This window comes from Molossus molossus, unplaced genomic scaffold, assembly GCF_014108415.1.
Source record: "Molossus molossus isolate mMolMol1 unplaced genomic scaffold, mMolMol1.p scaffold_m16_p_11, whole genome shotgun sequence".
Lineage (NCBI taxonomy): Eukaryota > Metazoa > Chordata > Mammalia > Chiroptera > Molossidae > Molossus > Molossus molossus.
Window position 1 is genome coordinate 51,275,495 of NW_023425346.1, and position 18,861 is coordinate 51,294,355.

Below are 18,861 nucleotides of genomic sequence, written 5' to 3' on the forward strand. Positions count from 1 at the left end.
ACTAATTTAGAAACCATTTTTAAAGAGCTATTATTCATTGAATACTTACATGAAAATATTGATAGTTCCAGTTTCTACCTAAAAACCAAGAGAGTATATAATTAGGAATTTAAACTTCCTCCATACACTTTTCTTTTGTTTTCGTTTATGGGGAAGATGCACGGTAACTTTCTGTCCTCATTATAAAAAAAAATAGTATCAGAAGAGACATTCACAGAGAATGAAGTGAGAGAAATATTTTAAAACTATGTTTTGGCAAGACAAATATTTTTAAATTATGTTTTGTTCAGTAACTGACTAGAGTTTGTATCTTAACAAGCATTTCTCCTTAGCAACTCAACATCAAAAAATAAAGGAATGTTTCCAAAGAAATATAGTTCAATTGATAAAATATTTAATAATAAATTGTCATTGATGAAACATGAAGCTCTATTACATAAAATCTTGAAAAGAGTTTCCATAAAAACTAGAAATAACAAATGAAAAGACCATTATCTGCAATGCAACACTAAACTATAAATTAATTTGGACTTATTCCCTTTAAGTTTGCACAGACAAGAGAAATCTGGGTTTGAGGTAACTAAGAGTTGTGTTTAACTTAGCATAACATAATAGATTTGGCAGCCTAACTCTATAAATGCTGGCATCAAATATTTTCATTTAGCCCTGACAGATTGGCTCAGCAGTTAGAGCGTCAGCCAGAGGACCAGATAGTCACAGGTTTGATTCCAGTCAGGGGCACATGACTCAGTTGAGGTTCAGTCCTCAGCGCCCTGGTAAAGGTTGTGTGGGAGGTGGCTAGTCGATGTGTCTCTATGACATAGATGTTTCTCTCTCTGTCTCTCTCTCTCTCTGTCTCTCTCCCCCTCCCACTCTATCTGAAATGGAAAAAATATCCTCAGGTGAGGATTAAAAAATATTTTCATTTATTAGGAAAATGATAAACAAGTCTTACTAAAAATCATACATGTAACTGAATATTAACTTTGCATTAAATAGGGGTTTAAATAATACATTTTGTATTAAATAGGTATAAATCTAAAGGGCAAGGAATTTCAAAATTCCACCCACTTCTAATGTAACAGTGCTTTATTCTTACACATTTGTGTACCTGAAACTATTAAAGTGAATTAAGAATGGGAGATTGGGTCCAGCAGGTGTGGCTCAGGGGTTGAGCGTCAACCCTGCACCAAGAGGTCGCTGGTTTGATTCCTGGTCAGGACACATGCCCAGGTTGTGGGCCCGATCCCCAGTGGAAGGCATATAGGAGGCTGCCAGTCGATGTTTCTCTCTCCCTCTCCCTTCCTCTCTCTCTAAAGTCAATAAAGGACAAAAAATTTTGGAAAAAAAAAAAGAATGGGAGATTGGCACAGCCAGTGTGGCTCAGGGGTTGAGCGTCAACCCATGCACCAAGAGGTCACCGGATTGATTCCTGGTCAGGGCACATGTCCAGGTTGTGGGCCAAATCCCCAGTTGGGGGGCATGCAGGAGGTGGCCAATTGATGTTCTCTCTTATCAATGTTTCTCTCTCTCCCTAAAATCAATAAAGAAAAAAAAAAAAAAAAGAATGGGAGACTGAACTTAGAAATGCCAAAAAAAAACAAGAAAACAAAAAAAGCCCCTCATATTCATGTAAAGTATTATAGTTAAATTTCATATTATATTCCGCATGCTTTGAATATTAAACATTAATATCCATTTGAAATCCTTACTACTTTTACTATATCCACAAGATGGTCTCTGAGGGGGAAAAATGTCTTTAGGTTGATTTCTTGTCAGTTATAATTGATGTTTCAAGTTTGCCAACCTTCCAGAAAATAGAAGCTTATATTCAATATATGAGGTAAATATACTTACTCAACAAGCAAATATATATAACACATTAGTTGTTTTAAAGTTTTAATATAAACTAAATTTTAAACTATAAATATTTACCTTGAAATATTATAAATCATCAATTCAGTAAAAAGTCTGGCATACAAAAATAAATACAACTCAAATTCTTTTCTAACCAGAGCTGAATCTTCACTATAAAATAGGAAAAAATCCTCTGCCAATTTCAAAAAGTTCCCCAAATTTTCTGTAAATTCTTTCAGAATGCTCTCAATTTTTACATTTTTCTACCCATAAGTAGAGTTGTATTACAATACTGCATAAATCCATGCAATATACATATATTTCTGTTGCCTATTTGATTAATTCGTTAAAATTCTCAGTACTGCCCTAGCTGGTTTGGCTCAGCGGTTAGAGCGTCGGTCTGCGGTCCAGAGATCCAGGTTGAGTTCCCGCTAAGGGCACGTACCTCGGTTGCAGTTTGTCCCTGGCCCTCGTTGGGTCGTTCAGGTGGCAACCACTTGATGTGTCTCTTTCACAACAATGTTTCTCTCTTTCTCTCTCTTCCTCTCTCTCCCTCCCACTCTATCTGAACAAAAAAACGAAAAAATGTCCTCAGATGAGGATAAAAAAAAAATTCTCAGTACTTACCAAGATCCTTTAAATTTCTACTACGTGACTATTAGTATGCTATTGGTTTGTAGTTACAAGTATAAAAATCAGAATAAAAGAAGATAAAATGCAACTACACAGTTTCCATAGATGTGAATGCTGGGCTTTGTGATATAAAGTAAAATGAATTGTTTTATTTTTCCAAATGAGAAAGACTATAAATCTTCTCTCACCTGTCTGCCAATTTAAAAAATTTCTTCACAACTTTAAAGAGAAAGTTGTTTTAGAAATAAAAAAAAAAAAAAAAGTCATATCGCATGCACACACACACACTCACTCACATCGTTTTTGTTCTTTTTCATTTCTAAGAGCCAAAATAGGGTATTTCCAAGGAATAAGTTAGATAACTGTGTTCAGGCTATATTACCATGGATAAGTTCAGATGACCTTCTGAAATACTGGCCTTATCAGATACTCAAAAAGCATAAAAATTATACAAAACAAGAGGTAAAATATCTCTTAAGGTAAAACTATGGAATTGTCAACAAATATATCAGTTTTAAATCAAAGCTGCTCATTGAACCAGTCTTCAGTCCACTTATCACATTGCTGAGGTTTGACAATATTCACCTTCTGTTCTATGACATCAGAAGTCACCAGAGTTGTACAATTCTGAAAAGCTTCAACAATTTATGTAGCAGATAATTTCTTACAGTCCAAATTTATTTTTGCTTCCACAGACAATCCTGGTTCTTTGGGTTCTTGTTTAACTTGGTTCACAGAAATGGTACCTTCTGGATTTTCTTCAACTTTAAAACCAAACATACAAGAAAAACCCTAAAGGTTAATACAATTTATAACACAGGGATCTCTACAATTATATGAATTTAGAATCAAAGCATAAAACAATAGTTTGAAAAAAAGAACAAAGTAATTTATAAAAGTAGTTATGCATTTGAGAATTTAGTGCTTCTGACATCTTAATAGTCATTCATGTTAAATTCCTTCAGTATGCTTCTAGTAATAAAAAGAGAAGAGAGAGAGACAAGAAATCTATAAAGTCATTCTCCTCTAAAGATACTTTGATAAAAAAGCAGTCCATAGCCTGGCCAGTATGGCTCAGTGGTTGAGCACCAACCCATGCACCAAGAGGTCGCCAGTTTGATTCCTGGTCAGGGCACAGACCCAGGTTGTGGGCCTGATCCCCAGTGGGGGGCATGCAGGAGGCAACCAATCAATGTTCTCTCTCATTGATGTTTCTATCTCTCCCTCTCCCTTCCTCTCTCTCTAAAATCAATAAAGAAAAAAATTAAACACCAATTTTAAAAAAGGCAGTCCATGTGATAAAATTATAAGAAATCACTATTATTTAAACATAATCGTCTGTGAAAGCATATGTAACTCTAAGTCAGAAAGCCTCCCATTATTTCAAAATTATTTGTTTTGCCAACAGCAGGCATATGTATCACAAATTCACAGATGTGTTACCATTCCCTTATGGTTTCCACATGTGGTCATATATTAAGCAACTGTTACCTCTCTAAAGAAACTTCACTATAGCCCTGGCCAGTTTGGCTCAGCAGTTAGAGCGTCGGCCTGCAGTCTGGAGAGACCGGGTTCAGTTCCTGCTAGGGATGCATACCTCGGTTGCAGTTTGTCCCCGGCCCTGGTTGGGTCGTGTGGGTGGCAACCACTCGATGTGTCCCTTTCACGTTGATGTTTCTCTCTCTCTCTCTCTCCCTCCCACTCTATCTAAACAAAATATCAAAAAATGTCCTTGGGTGAAGATTAAAAAAAAATACCTCATCTCAAATGATAGTTCTGCATGAGCTATGTGTTTGATCTAAAATATTTCAGAATGCACTAGAAACACTGGCAGTGTGGAGTGGCAGTTGGAATATCTAAGATAAAATCTTTCTCCCTCCTTCTCAGGAATATCAATGTTTCAGTTGCTATACAGAATTGAAGTTAAAGGGACCGACCATATGTGCTTAGAGAAGTGTGTTGAACACACCTCATGCATGTCACATGGGTGTGTTGGAGTTTAGCCCAAGCCATAGAGAAAACCAGTAGAGGATGGATTTAAATGACCAGGAGAATAAATTCTGGTCAAGTAGTCCTTCAGGTCATGAGCTAACTTGATAAATCATGCAAGTTCAGATACATTGAGGGTCTCCTTTAAAGCAATTTGATTTAGAGATCCCAGAAATACTCTGGCACAATACAGAGGGAGGACACATATTAGAATGGAAAAGCTTTGGAGGTGGTTAGATCTAAGTTTAAATTCCTTGTCACTTACTAGATATCTTAGGCAATTACTTAACCTCTTTGAGCCTTGGTTTCCTCATCTATAGAATATGGACACTATCAACTATTTTAAGAAGTTGTTATAAGGATTCATTCAAGTATATCCCTTTTCCTTCTCTTCTACATAAGTTCCTCATTAGTGACAACTGTCATAGCCCTCTGGATAAATTTTCTTAAAAGTAATACTTCCAGCCCTGGCCGGTTTGGCTCAGCGGTTAGAGCGTTGGCCTGCGGTCCACAGAGACCCGGGTTCGGTTCCCGCTAAGGGCATGTACCTTGGCTGCAGTTTGTCCCCGGCCCTGGTTGGGTCGTGTGGGTGGCGGCCACTCGATGTGTCCCTTTCACATCGATGTTTCTCTCTCTTCCTCTCTCTCCTTCCCGCTCTATCTGAGTAAAAAAATGGAAAAATGTCCTCGGGTGAGGATGAAAAAAAAAAAAAAGTAATACTTCCAATAAATTTAAAAGACAATGATTCTTTTCTGGAAAGAACTATCTCACACTTTTCCTTACCCAAAAGAATGATGATTAAGAATAGAGGGAAGCCCTGGCCAGTTTGGCTCAGCAGTTAGAGCGTCATCCTATGAACCAGAGTTGCACGTTCAATTCCGGTCAAGGGCAGGTTACCTCAGTTGCAGTTTGTTTCCAGCCCTGGTCAGGGTCATGCAGGAGGCAGCCAATCAATGTCTCTCTCTCTCTCACATCGATGTTTCTCCCTCTCTCCTCTGTCCTCTGTCCTCTCTTCTCTCACCTCTCTCCTCTCCCCACCCCCCCTCTATCTGAAGATAAATGGAAAAGTATCCCTGGGTAAAGATTTAAAAAAAAGAATGGAGGGAAAATATATGTTCTAAGGATAATTTCTATGAAGATTTTGCTCTTCAAAGCAAACTGCAAATCTTTTCCCACTAAATTGCCCAATCTAGAACAATTTGTGGAAAAAGAAATTACAGGTCAAGTAGGAGTTAACAGTTATTACTATGTTGACTGGGCTCACTACAAAGTGAAGGCAACAAAGTCATGTGTTAAACCCCAGTCTCCAAGTCTTACTAGTTTCCCTGCAATTTCCATAGAATTCAATATTTAAGTCCATAACTCAAAATTTTCCTTTTAATCTTTATATCTGCCCACTTCATACATTTTCATTGTGTGTATATTAATTTTTTCATAACCTTTACACTAAATACTTTTCCTTTCAAAGTCTCTTTAATGTTTTTCATGCATTATAAAATGACCTTTCTGATCTGACATTGCCACAGATTTTCCATGTAAAACTAGGTAATGAGAGAATGAATACTTACAGTGTAGAAAAAACTTTTAAAAGTTTAAAAGTTATTAAAACATATGCCAATAAAAAATTTTCCCTTTTTCTTGGAGTTTTACTTGATTTATTTATATATAATAAGCCCACTGAGTAGAAATGATAGTTTTATCTGTAATGTAATAGTGATGGTAGCCCATGTTTTAAAAAATCATAATTTGATTTTAACTTACTAAGAGCTGGGTGGCTGTCTATAATCTGTATTGGAATGGTCTGCACATTTCCCAACAGAATTCGATGAATGCTTCCTTCCAGATTCTCTGTATCCTCAACATTTCCAACGTCTACCAGCTGATCCACTGCAACCAGATTTTGATCTAGTCCTGGAAGGTTACCCATGGTAGACGCAATACTATTGTTTTGGGTAAGGCATGTATCTGTTTGATGGCTATGACTTTGACCAAGCTGTAGAGAATTGTTATTCATTATAGTACTTCCTACTGAATCCAGAAGTCTTGAAGGACTAGAGGAGGGGTGGTTATTTTCTGATATCAGAGCCGGTGATCCATCAGGAGAAGTGAATCTTGGTTGCAACTGTAAACCCTTTTAAACCAAAAAGAGTTACATCAAAATGTTTGAATTTACTATGCAAATTCTCAAAGGCTAGATTATTCTTTTGATACAAAAATAGAATAAAATATAATAGTATAATTGTAAATACATATTAAGTGAGGACAAAAGCAAGAACCAAAGGAAAAGTAGGACAACTAAATTTTATTGCATGCATAGTCAACTCAAAGTTTTCAAAACATATTGCTTAAATTATCATCTTAAATCAAGATACAAAATGTCAGGAAATTAATAATGAAAACAACTTTGATCATTATTATAATTATATAACAAATCTATAAAATCCCTAAGAGAAGAAGGTGGGAGATTGAAAAAGAAAGAAAAGGGCCTCAAATTTGATTATTTTACTGAATTTCTACCTGTAGTTGTGTGAATATTTTTGGCTGAAATGAAGAAAGTGAAGAGAGCAAAGGGGCTGGTTCTGGAGACAAAGAACCCTTTGTCTGATTTGTTTCCACTTTGGTGGTAGTTGATTCTTCAGGCAAATTTCCTAAATTATATAAAAAAATAAAATAAACTATTAAAACAGAAAATGTATGGCTTCTAGGATACTATACTTTATTACAACCCTATCAGGAAATAAGCTCAAAGGTTTGAAAAGGAGTCTAAAAAGTTATCTAGTCCACTATTTCCCAAACTTAGTAGATAATCATGATCACTAAGTAAAGTTTAAAATACATAAATTTCTAGGATCACCCTCTATGAAATTTAATTCAGTACATTTAGGATGACATAGAAAATGATTTTTTTTCCTTGAAAGACTCTACATCTGTAACTCTAATCAAATCCATTTTCCATGCCATGATTCTGAATTACACCTAAACTTCTCTAGATGTGGAAAAACTACTGAGCTTCTCAATAACAGACCAAACTTAAAACATCTTTGGTAACCCTAGTGCCCAGGACAATGCCTGGTATAAAGCAGTCCTCAATAATAACAGTATTAGATTTTTTTCAATAATTCATTAAGAAATAAATACAAATAAAAATCTGTCTTAATATCTCAATTTTTAAATTTCCCTTAGGGAATTTAATTCCTTCTCATGTAATTCTTATGTTAACTCAAAAACATTTATCTCTTTAAATCAATCAAAAAACAATTACCAATAACTATTGTTTTCATACTGGCTTTTGAGTGATTTTTTAAAAATGGCACTGGTGTCAAATAAGGACAGATTGAAGCACTGGCTTTTCTCTGTAATCTTCAACATGCTATTTAACCCAGTTTCTAAATTTCAGTTTCCTCATCTGTAAAATGAGAATAATAAGAGAATCTCCCTCAAAAGACTACTGAGAGAATTAAACAGGACTATCACATTTATTGGCTTCTTCATTTCTAATTGCCCTTCTACTTCACTCTGCTACTAGTACTATGGTCATACCCTGGACTATTTTAGATCTAAAAATCTCTAATTCAAACATCCTATTCTCTTACGGATTATGCTCAGGTACTCCACAACAACTGTTCTTCAACCTCATGTGAACTTCCAGTCAAGTGATTCCTAGTTTTCTTCAGATCCACCAACCTCTTCCTTAATAAAACTCTCTCCCCATTCAACTTAGCATCCTGGGTTTATTATTTTAGTCACACTTTTGTAAATATCATAAACTCTGTTCCCACTCTGTCCTTTGGTCATATCCACTTGGTAAAATAAAAACTTGATGAAAATGACTTCCACCGCCTATAAATGTGAAGCCAAATGCTACCCATTCATGATCATCAACATCAACCTGACCGTCACCTGTATCTGACAAGTTTACAATGATTCTCTGACTCTATATTAAGAATCTAATCTCCATTTTCCTAAAATCATGGCCACCATTCCTGAAATCTTGTCTCAATCTTAGCACTCTTACGTAAGAGGAAAGAGAAGCTATCAGATAGAAATTTCCTCAACTTCCCATCACCAAATCTATCAAGTACCTCAATCTTCATCTATTTCTTCAGATCTCTCCTGTCTTAAAATGCCTTTCCGCAACTCCATACTCCCTTCATAGCAAACTTTTTGAAAAAGTGGTCCACAATAAACATTCAAACTCAGCATAGGGAACCATAACCTGCAGAACATTGATATCCACAGGAAGATTTTGGCAGGCTCCAAACCCTGCTGAGACAGCCTAAATGGTGAAACAAAGAAACAAGTCCCAAATGAAAGAACAAGAAAATTCTCCAGAAGAAGGGCTAAATGAAATGGAGATAAGCAAGTTTTCAGATATAGAATTCAGGGTAATCATTACAAGGATGCTCAATCGCATAGAAAAGATATAGAAACAATGAAAACAACCAATTGGAAATCAAGAATGACACAGCAGAAATTAAAAACACATTGGAAGGAATAACCAGCAGATTGGAGGAAGCTGAGGATTGGATCAGCAAATTAGATGACAGGGTAGAAAAAAAATCACTCAATCAGAGAATCAAAAATAAAGAAACAGGAAGACAGTATAGTATAAAAGAGCTGTGGGACAGCATAAACATTACAACATCTGCTTCATAGGAGTACCAGAAGAAGAAGAAATTGAGCAAGGGTTAGAGAATCGGTTTGAAGAAATAGTGGCAGAAAACTTCCCTAACTTGGTGAGCAAAAAGGCATACAACTTCATGAAGCAGAGAGAGTCCCAAGCAAGAAGAACCCAAAGAGGCCCACAGTGAGACACATAATAATTAAAATGCCAAAAATTAAAGAAAAAGAGAGAATGTTTAAAGCAGCAAGAGAAAAGCAACAGGTTACCTACAAAGGAACTCCCATAAGGCTGTCCGTTGATTTCTAAACGAAAACACTATAGGCCAGAAGGGAATGGTATAAAGTAGTCAAAGTAATGAAAAACAAGGATCTGAATCCAAGACTACTCTATCCAGCAAGGCTATCCTTCAAAAGAAGGTGAAATAAAGAGCTTCCCAGACAACAAGGGCTAAAGGAATATATCACCACCAAGCCAGCACTGGAAGAAATGTTAAAGGGACTGCTATAATAAGCAAAAAATATATATAGAGAGAAACATAGGCATAATAAATAAAAATGGCAGTAAATAAGTACATATCAATAATAATCTTATATGTAAATGCATTAAATGTTCCAATCAAAAGACACAGAGTAGCTGAATGGATAAAAAAGCATGACTCAAATATATCCTGTCTATAATAGATCCACTTCAGAAAAATAGACTCACACAGGATGAAAGTAGAGGAGTGGAAAAAAATTTTCCAAACAAATGGAAACAACAACAAAAAAAGCTGGGGTAGCAATACTCATATTTGATAAAATAGACTTCAAAATGTAGGCCATAACAAGAGACTAAGAAGGTCACTATATAATATTATAAGGATTGATTCAACAAGAAGATATAAACATATATGCACCCAATATAGGAGCCACAAAACGTATTTTAAAAGCTTCTGGAGGACTTCAAGGGAGAGATCAACAGTGATCCAATCATAGTAGGGGACTTCAACACCCACTGACATCAATGGATATATCCTCTAGACAAAAATTAATAAGGAAACAGAGACCCTAACTGACACACTAGATCAGATTAATTTAATTGATATTTACAGAGAATTACACCCCAACACTGCAGAATAACAGTTGTCCCTCGCCACTTCGCGCTTCAACTTTCGCGGCTTCACTTTATCGCGGTTTTTTCAAATGTAGTATTTGAAGGATCAAGGAAGAAATAAAGAACTTCCTGAAAATCAATGAAAATGAACACACAACACAAAATCTATGGGAACAACGAAAGCAGTCCTGAGAGGGAAATTCATGGCATTACAGGCTTACCTCAAGAAACAAGAGTCCTGGCCAGTTTGACTCAGCGGTTAGAACATCGGCCTGCGGTCCAGAGAGACCCGGGTTTGGTTCCCGCTAAAGGCATGTACCTCAGTTGCAGTTTGTCCCCGGCCCAGGTTGGGTTGTGCGGGTGGCAACCACTCGATGTGTCCCTTTAATGTCGATGTTTCTCTCTCCCTCCCTCCCACTCTATCTGAGCAAAAAATGGAAAAATGTCCTCGGGTGAGGATGAAAAAAAAAAAAAGAAACAAGAAAACTTTCTAATAGACTTTCTAACCCCACAACTTAAAGAACTAGAAAGTGACCAAAAAGAAAAACCCAAAATAGAAGGAAAGAAATAATAAAGGTTAGAGTGTAAATAAATGACATAGAGACTAAAAAACAATAAAAAAAGATCAGTGAAACAAAAAGCTGGTTCTTTGAAAAGATAAACATGATTGATGAACCTTTAGCCAGACTCAACAAGAAACAGAGAGAGAGAATCCAAGTAAACAAAATCAGAAACGAAAGAGAAGTAACCACTGACACCACAGAAATACAAAGGTTTGTAGAAAAATACTATGAGCAATTATACGCCAACAAATTGTACAACCTAGGAAAAATGGACAAATTCCTAGAATCATACAGACCTCCAAAATTCAACTGGAAAGAATCAAAAAACCTGAACAGACCAATAACTAAGGAAACAGTAATCAATAAAATCCCAGCAAACAAAATCCTGGGCCCTGATGGCCTCAAGGATTAGTTTTACTGAACATTCAAAGAAGAATACCTATTCTCCTCAAACTATTCCAAAAAATTCAAGAGGAAGACGTCCAAGCTCTTTTTATGAGGCCAGCATAATCCCAATTCCAAAACCAGATAAGACACTACAAACAAAGAAAATTACAAGTCAATATTGCTGAGGAACATAGACGCAAAAATCCTCAACAAAATATTAGCAAATCAGATCTAACAATATATTTTTTAAAAATTATTCACCATGACCAAGTGGGATATATCCCAGGGATGTAAATCTGGTACAGTATTCAAAAATCAATAAATGGAATACACCACATAAACAAAATGAAAGATAAAAATCATATGACCATATCAATAGATGCTGAAAAAGCATTTGACAAAGTCCTGCCAATAAGAATGCTCAGCAAAGCGGGAATAGGGGGATCATATCTCAACATAATAAAGTCCATATATGAAAAGTCTAGGGCCAACATCATACACAATGGGAAAAAACTAAAAGCATTTCCCTTAAGAACAGGAAGAAGCCCTGGCTGGTTTGGCTCAGGGGTTAGAGCGTCGGCCTGCAGTCCAGAGAGACCTGGGTTCGGTTCCCACTAAGGGCACATCCCTCGGTTGCAGTTTGTCCCCAGCCCTGGTTGGGTTGTGCGGGAGGCAGCCACTCGATGTGTCCCTTTCACATTGATGTTTCTCTCTCCCTCCCACTCTGTCTGAACAAAAAATGGAAAAATGTCCTCGGGTGAGGATAAAAAAAAAAAAAAAGAACAGGAAGAAGACAGAGATGTCCACTTTCACCACTTATTCAACATCGTACTGAAAGTCTTAGCCACAGCAATCAGACATGAAGAAAAACCAAAGGCATCCAAGTTGGAAAGGAGAAAATGAAATTGTCATTATTCGCAGATTATATGATATTGTACACAGAAAACCCTAAAGACTCCATCAAAAAACTACTACTAGATTGCCCTGGCAAGTTTTGCTCAGTGGTTAGAGCATTGGTTCACAGACCAATAAGTCACAGGTTTGATTCTGGACAAGGGCATGTAACTCGGTTGCAGTTCATGCCCAGCCCTAGTCAGGGTCGTGTGGGAGGCAACCAGTCGAAGTGTCCCTCTTTAATTTTTTTTATCCTCACTCGAGGACATTTTTCCAGTTTTCATTCAGATAGAATGGGAGAGAGACAGAGAAACAACGATATGAAAGGGACTCATTGAGTGGCTGCCTCCCACATGACCCAACCAGGGGTCAAACTGCAACTGAGTTATGTGCCCTTAAGCAGGAACCAAACCCGGGTCTCTCTGGACCACAGGCTGACACTCTAAGCACTAAGCCAAACCAGCCAGGGCTGATGTGTCCCTATTATATCAGTGTTTTTCTCTCTTTCCTTCTCTCTCCCTCCCTCCCACTTTATAGGAAGATAAATGAAAAAATATCCTCGGGTGAGGATTAAAAAACAAACAAAAACTACTACATTCAATCAATGAAATTGGCAAAGTAGCAGGATACAAAATTAACATCCAAACATCAATGGCATTCTTATACACCAATAATGAACACTCAGAAAGGAAACTAAAAAACAATCCCATTTACCATTGCAACCAAAAAAATTAAGACACCTAGGAATAAACTTAACCAAGGAAGTAAAAGACCTATTCTCAGGAAATTACAGGACATTGAAAAAAGAAATAGAGGATGTGAAGAAAAGGGTACTCTAGTACACTGCTGGTGGGAATACAGACTGGTGCAATCACTATGAAAAACAATACAAAGGCTCCTCAAAAAATGAAAAATGGAACTGTCATTTGACCCAGTGATCAAAGGATATATTCCCAGTGATCTCACTTCTAGGAATATATCCTAAGAAGCCTGAAATGCCAATCAGAAAGAATATATGCACCCCTATGTTCATGAGCAACATTATTTACGATAGCTAAGATCTGGAAACAGCCCAAGTGCCCATCAGTAGATGAGTGGATAAAAAAAGTTGTGGTATATTTACACAATGAAATACTATGCAGCTATAAGAAAGAAAGAACTCTTACTCTTTGAGATAACATGGAGGGACCTGGAAAATATGCTAAGCAAAATAAGCCAGTCAGAGAAAGACAAGTACCTCATGATCTCACTTACTTATGGAATATAATGAACAAAAAAAGCTGAGGATCAAAATATATCCAGAGACAGGAAGCAGGGAACAGATTTACAAACCTCAGAGGAAAGGTAAATAGGGAGATAGGAAGAGATAAGCCAAAGAACTTATATGCATATGCATAACCAATGAATACAGACAATAGTGTGGGGAAGGTGGGGGGGGGGGGTGGGAGTGGGGAGGAGAAGGTCAATGGAGGAAAAAAGGGTAAACATCTGTAATACTTTCAATAATAAAGATAAAAAATAAAATAAATAATGTAAGCAGCTTCATTTTTAAAAAAGGGGGGGGAAATCGCCCTGGCCGGTTTGGCTCAGCGGTTAGAGCGTCGGCCTGCGGTCCGGAGAGACCCGGGTTCGGTTCCCGCTAAGGGCATGTACCTTGGTTGCAGTTTGTCCCCGGCCCTGGTTGGGTCGTGTGGGTGGCAACCACTCGATGTGTCGCTTTCACGTCGATGTTTCTCTCTCTCTCTCTCTCTCCCTCTCACTCTATCTGAACCAAATATAAAAAAAAAAAAAAAAAAAAAAAAAAGGGGGGGGAAATCCACATTCATTTTCATTTACTCTTTCATTCACTTTCATTCACTCTTCAACCACCCCATAAGTTTCCTCCCAATCCACTCTAATGAAAGGTCTCTAATAGGCAAGCTTTCCAACCCTAACCTCATGATCTGTTTTACTTTCCCCTGCTGCTACCAATATCTATTCTTATGCTAATGTTGCTGAGCTCATTAAATGCCACTACTAGTCAGTTGCTCATGAAAGAAACTCAGGAGTCATTCTAGATCATTCTCATTCTTTTTTTTTTTTTTTTTATCCTCACCCGAGGACATTTCTCCATTTCTTGTTCAGGTAGAGTGGGAGGGAGAGAGAGGAAGGGAGAGAGAGAAACATCGATGTGAAAGGAACACATCGAGTGGCTGCCACCCGCACAACCGACCGGGGCCGGGGCCAAACTGCAAGCGAGGTACGCGCCCTTAGCGGGAACCGAACCTGGGTCTCACAGGACCGCAGGCCGACGCTCTAACCGCTGAGCCAAACCAGCCAGGGCTCATTCTTTTACCTCTGCACCAATTGAATTGATAACCAGGGCCTCTGAGTTCTACTTTTAATATAACTCTTAAATTTTCCCTGGCCAGTGCAGCTCGGGGGGTTAGAGTGTCAGCTTGTGCACCGAAGGGTTACAGGTTCGATTTCCAGTCAAGGGCATGTACCTGAGTTGTGGGTTGGATCCCAGTTGGGGCACGTGCAAGAGTTAACCAATTGATGTGTCTCTCGCACATCGATGTTTCTCTCTCCCTCTCTCCCCTCCTCCCAATCTCTTTAAAAATCTATGAAAAAAGAATCCTCAGGAGAGGATTAACAAAGAATAAATTAGCCCTGGTCGGTTTTGCTCAGCAGTTAGAGCATTGGCCTGCAGACCAGAGAGTCCTGGATTTGGTTCCCACTAAGGGCACATACATTGGTTACAGTTCATTGCCGGCCCCTGTTGGGGTCGTGTGGGTGGCAACTAGTCCATGTGTCTCTCTCACATTGATGTTCCTCTCTCTCTCTCTTCCTCCCTCTCTCCCTCCTGCTCTGTCTGAAGATAAATGCAAAAATGTACTCAGGTGAGGATAAAAAAATAAAATAACTCTTAAATCTGTCCAATTACAATGTAAACGCTACCACTGTAGTCTAAACCACTGTCACCTTTTAAATGGATAGCCGAAAGAGCTTCCTAACCTGTTTTGCTTATTCAGTTTTATCTGCAAGCATTATCTATGCCTAAAACAAAACTAACTTTCTTAAGTTCCTTGAATATAACAAGCTCTTTCTTGCTTAGCCTTTGAGCATGCTATTCCTTTGACTGGCAAATTCTTATTTATCCTTCATTTTTTAGTTTAAAAGTCATTTGTTCAAGTGTCACTTTCCTACTCCCTCTAGACTATGTTATATTTTGTAAAACTCTCTCATGGCACTTTTCCTAAGAGTAATTAATTAGAACATATTTGTTTATTGTCTTTTTCTCTTGCTAAACTTTAAATTTAATAAAATAAGAAACTTACTTGGTTTTTTGTATGCCCAGTATTTATCACAGTGAATTAAATATGTGTAGAACAAATGAATAATGCTAAAGAATTTTAAAGTAATCTGTAGTCAATGACTCAAGGGTTAATAAGCCAAAGAAATTTTTTTAAAAAGTTAAAAAAATAATTTTATTCTATTTATACAGTTCCATAAATGTATTCTAAAGCATTTATTTAGGAGTTACCTTTTTATCAGGCATCATGCTATGAACTAGGTATATTAATTTGAATAAAATATAATCCTTGCCCCTGTTGAGCTCAAATCATAATGAAAGATACAGATATGTAAACAAAAGACACCATATTAAATGAAGAGGTAAATACAAAAGAGTGAATACCTAACTTTACACAGGGGGTGAAGTTAAGAAAACACTTACAGCCAAAGAGATTGTTATTTGAGTACTGAATGAAGTTTGCCATGCAGAAGAGGAGAATAGACATATCCAGAAGAGAGAACAAAAGGGTTGAAATAAGCTTGAGCTATTGAGAGAATATAGGAGTAAGAACATATGAGAAAAAGGAAGCCATACAAAAGAGACAATAGCTTCCTGGTCAGGGTATCTTAGCGTTATTACTATTGGAATTAACCTAAATTAACAGTAAACAGTGATAGTAATCAGACTCAAAATTCAATCGTAAAGAAGCATAAAAGCTGGAGAAGGGTGTCTGTGGGGAAAAAGGAGAAGCATCTGTAACAAAAATAAATTAATAAAAGAAAAAAGAAGCATAAAAGCTGATTATAAGAGGAAATACAAATAGCTAGAATTATTTTAATAAATCCTAACATAGTTGCCCTTGTCTCTTTGGGCCATAGTTTCCCTATCCATAAAATTTGATTAGATGAGATAATATCTTAAATGTCTTCCAGTTTAACATCGTTTGATTTTATATTTTAAAGACATCAAGATAACCTACCTTCTGCAAATGTAACTGTCACAGTCTCTCTGAGAATATTCCCACTGTCTGTAGTCCATTGAAGCTAAAAAGGGAACAGTCACTTCAGTAAAATATTGAAAAATAGTTTAAAACATCAATACAACTGTCACATATTATTGTTATAGTGTAACTGTGTTTTATTCTGTAATTACTCTCTTCACTTGTTCATATTCTCAAAGCACAAGTATACTTCACCATCTAAATGCATTAACTTCCCAAGTTCAGATAGCAAGACTTTGGTTAGCAAGTGTAGATGGCAAGGAGCATTGCTAACCAAATCTGTTTTTGTTCCTGAATTTTGGATAGAGGATAATTAACAGTTCTGAATAGCAAAGAATAGTAGCTCTAACTTAAAAAATCTAAATCTGTTCAGTTACCGAATTTGATAGTAAAAATGTGGAGAGCAAAGAATATTGCTACTGAGATTTAATGACATAATCAGTACCTGCATTATAATTACTAGTTTGAATAATTATATTAATCTCTTCAGAAGGAAAAATTTTCATAGAAATGACCAATATTCAGAGGGAAACAATCACAGTATGAAGTAACATTAATATCCATAGATGGCATATAGAATTAACATTACTACCTTGTTTATTCAAGTCTGAACTATTTAAATTTACGCATCTACTTAAAGAGGGGAAGATATACACAGCATGTAATCAATAAATGTCTGTTAAATGAAGAAGATATACTTTTTACAGAGATAAACTATGTTGATTTTTAAATAAAGATTATTATTACTATTATAGTCAGATTTGAAAATTTACTGCTTTTTCTTGTGGAATAAAAAAATTTAGTCAAATCATCTGTATTTATATTTTAAGAAAAAAATATCCTATTTTTCTTATATTATAGTTATTTACATGGCTGTATAGCAACCATCTTTATTAGTCCAAATAGTAATGAAAGCTGAGAAAGATTCTGTAATAAAACATGGAATTACAGCTGTAATCATACCGTTGCTGGAATAATCTCCGAGTTACATAGATTATCTCCATTTCTCAAGGATTTCTGTACTTCATGGATGTGATTTTTTATATCATTTACAGTTGGAAAAAAGGATAAATTATGTCTTTCAGGTACCTCATCAGGTTTGAACAGTTCTCTTTCCACAAATTTTCTGCGGAGAATATAAAATAGAATAAAACATAAATAATCTAGCAATTTACTTTAGATCACATGAGACAAGGCTCTCTTTTAGCATAAACATGTGTAAAGCAAGGTTGTAGCTTTATAAGTAGTTTACATTTTCCTACTTTTAGTTTTTTTCCCTACATTAAATCATAGAATTCATACAGGTGAAAGAAATGTAATATTTACACTGGTTAGATAAACTGTATATTTTAGAGTGAGCTTTACATTTTTATGAATTTAAAGAAATCATTGCCTTCTATTTAAATATGTTTTTGAATGCTTACTAGGTCAGGCACTATACTGAACACTTCACATCAAGTATCTCCTTTAAGCCTTAATACAATCCTTTGAGGTAGGTTACAATTAGCATTCCCACTGTATAGATAAGGAAACTGAGGGTTGCAGAAGTTGAGTAATTTGCCCAAAATTATACACCTACCTAGTAAGTACGAGAGCTTGGGCCTACACTCAGATTATTTGCATAAAGATAATGTTATTGCTTCCAAAAGGCATCAATTAATATCATATAAAATATGATCTGCTTGCATTTTATAAGTAGATAAAAGAAAAGATAGAAATAGAAGGCAGTATTGCCACATAATTGTATAAAGGTAAATAAATAAAAGAAATAATAAAATTTTATATATATGTATGTGTGTGTGTATGTATATATGCTTTGTGCATTACATTCAGCAGACCATAGCACAGAGCTGTATTACACCTCTGTTCTTACTTAAGATTCAGGTTTAGTAAATAGTAGACAGCTTCACCAAATTCTGGTTCTAGTCTAACAATGCCTCAAAGGAAATAAACACAAAATGTCTAAGAAATCTGCTAAATAAAACAGTAATGTATTAATTAAGGAATAATCCTAGGAAATATTCATTATGTTATTCTGATCAGACTACACAATAACCAGTACAAACAAGGTCAGTCAAGTACCAGAAATCAGGGCAAAGAGCACAGGCTGTAGATTCAGATCTAAAATTCAGTTCTGCCTCTACCTCTTAAGCTAGTTATTTAACCACTCTGAGTCTCCATTTTCTCATCTGCAAAATGACAATAAACATACCAATTTTATAGTCATAAGAATAAATGAGTTCATTCATGGGAAGTGCTTAGCATAACACCTTACACACACATGGTAAGTGCCACATGATAATAATAGTTAAATGTTATATCCTGAGTATCAATAAAATTAGACCACAGTGCTACATATAAGATTTCATTAGACAAAGAACTATCCATATTCTTCTGTTGTAATAAAATATAGTGTATTTCAAATAGCTTGAAATAAGTACTTTGACCTAGAGGTTTAAAAATCTTTGGTTCTACACTTAAATGTTAGACTCAAAACCATAAAAATCCTAGAAGAAAACATAGGCAGTAAAGTCTCAGACATTTC

General features: G+C 36.1%; 1 protein-coding gene across 16 annotated transcripts in view; it reads right to left on the minus strand.

The window, feature by feature from the left end:
- Positions 1 to 18,861, minus strand: part of CARF (calcium responsive transcription factor) — a 66,552-nt gene that overhangs the window by 8,344 nt on the left and 39,347 nt on the right. For 14 of the 16 annotated variants that reach the window (XM_036253540.1, XM_036253535.1, XM_036253538.1 and 11 more), the window contains 6 exons: positions 17,280 to 17,442; positions 16,296 to 16,359; positions 6,997 to 7,127; positions 6,241 to 6,610; positions 3,076 to 3,254; positions 50 to 78 (listed from right to left, as the gene is read on the minus strand). In XM_036253540.1, coding sequence (XP_036109433.1) covers positions 3,136 to 3,254; positions 6,241 to 6,610; positions 6,997 to 7,127; positions 16,296 to 16,359; positions 17,280 to 17,442 — 847 coding nt within the window. In that variant the 3' untranslated portion in view covers positions 50 to 78; positions 3,076 to 3,135. Of the gene's footprint in view, positions 1 to 49; positions 79 to 2,793; positions 3,255 to 6,240; positions 6,611 to 6,996; positions 7,128 to 16,295; positions 16,360 to 17,279; positions 17,443 to 18,861 lie in introns of those variants that run through there. The other 2 variants (XM_036253534.1, XM_036253539.1) reach the window with 2 other exon arrangements.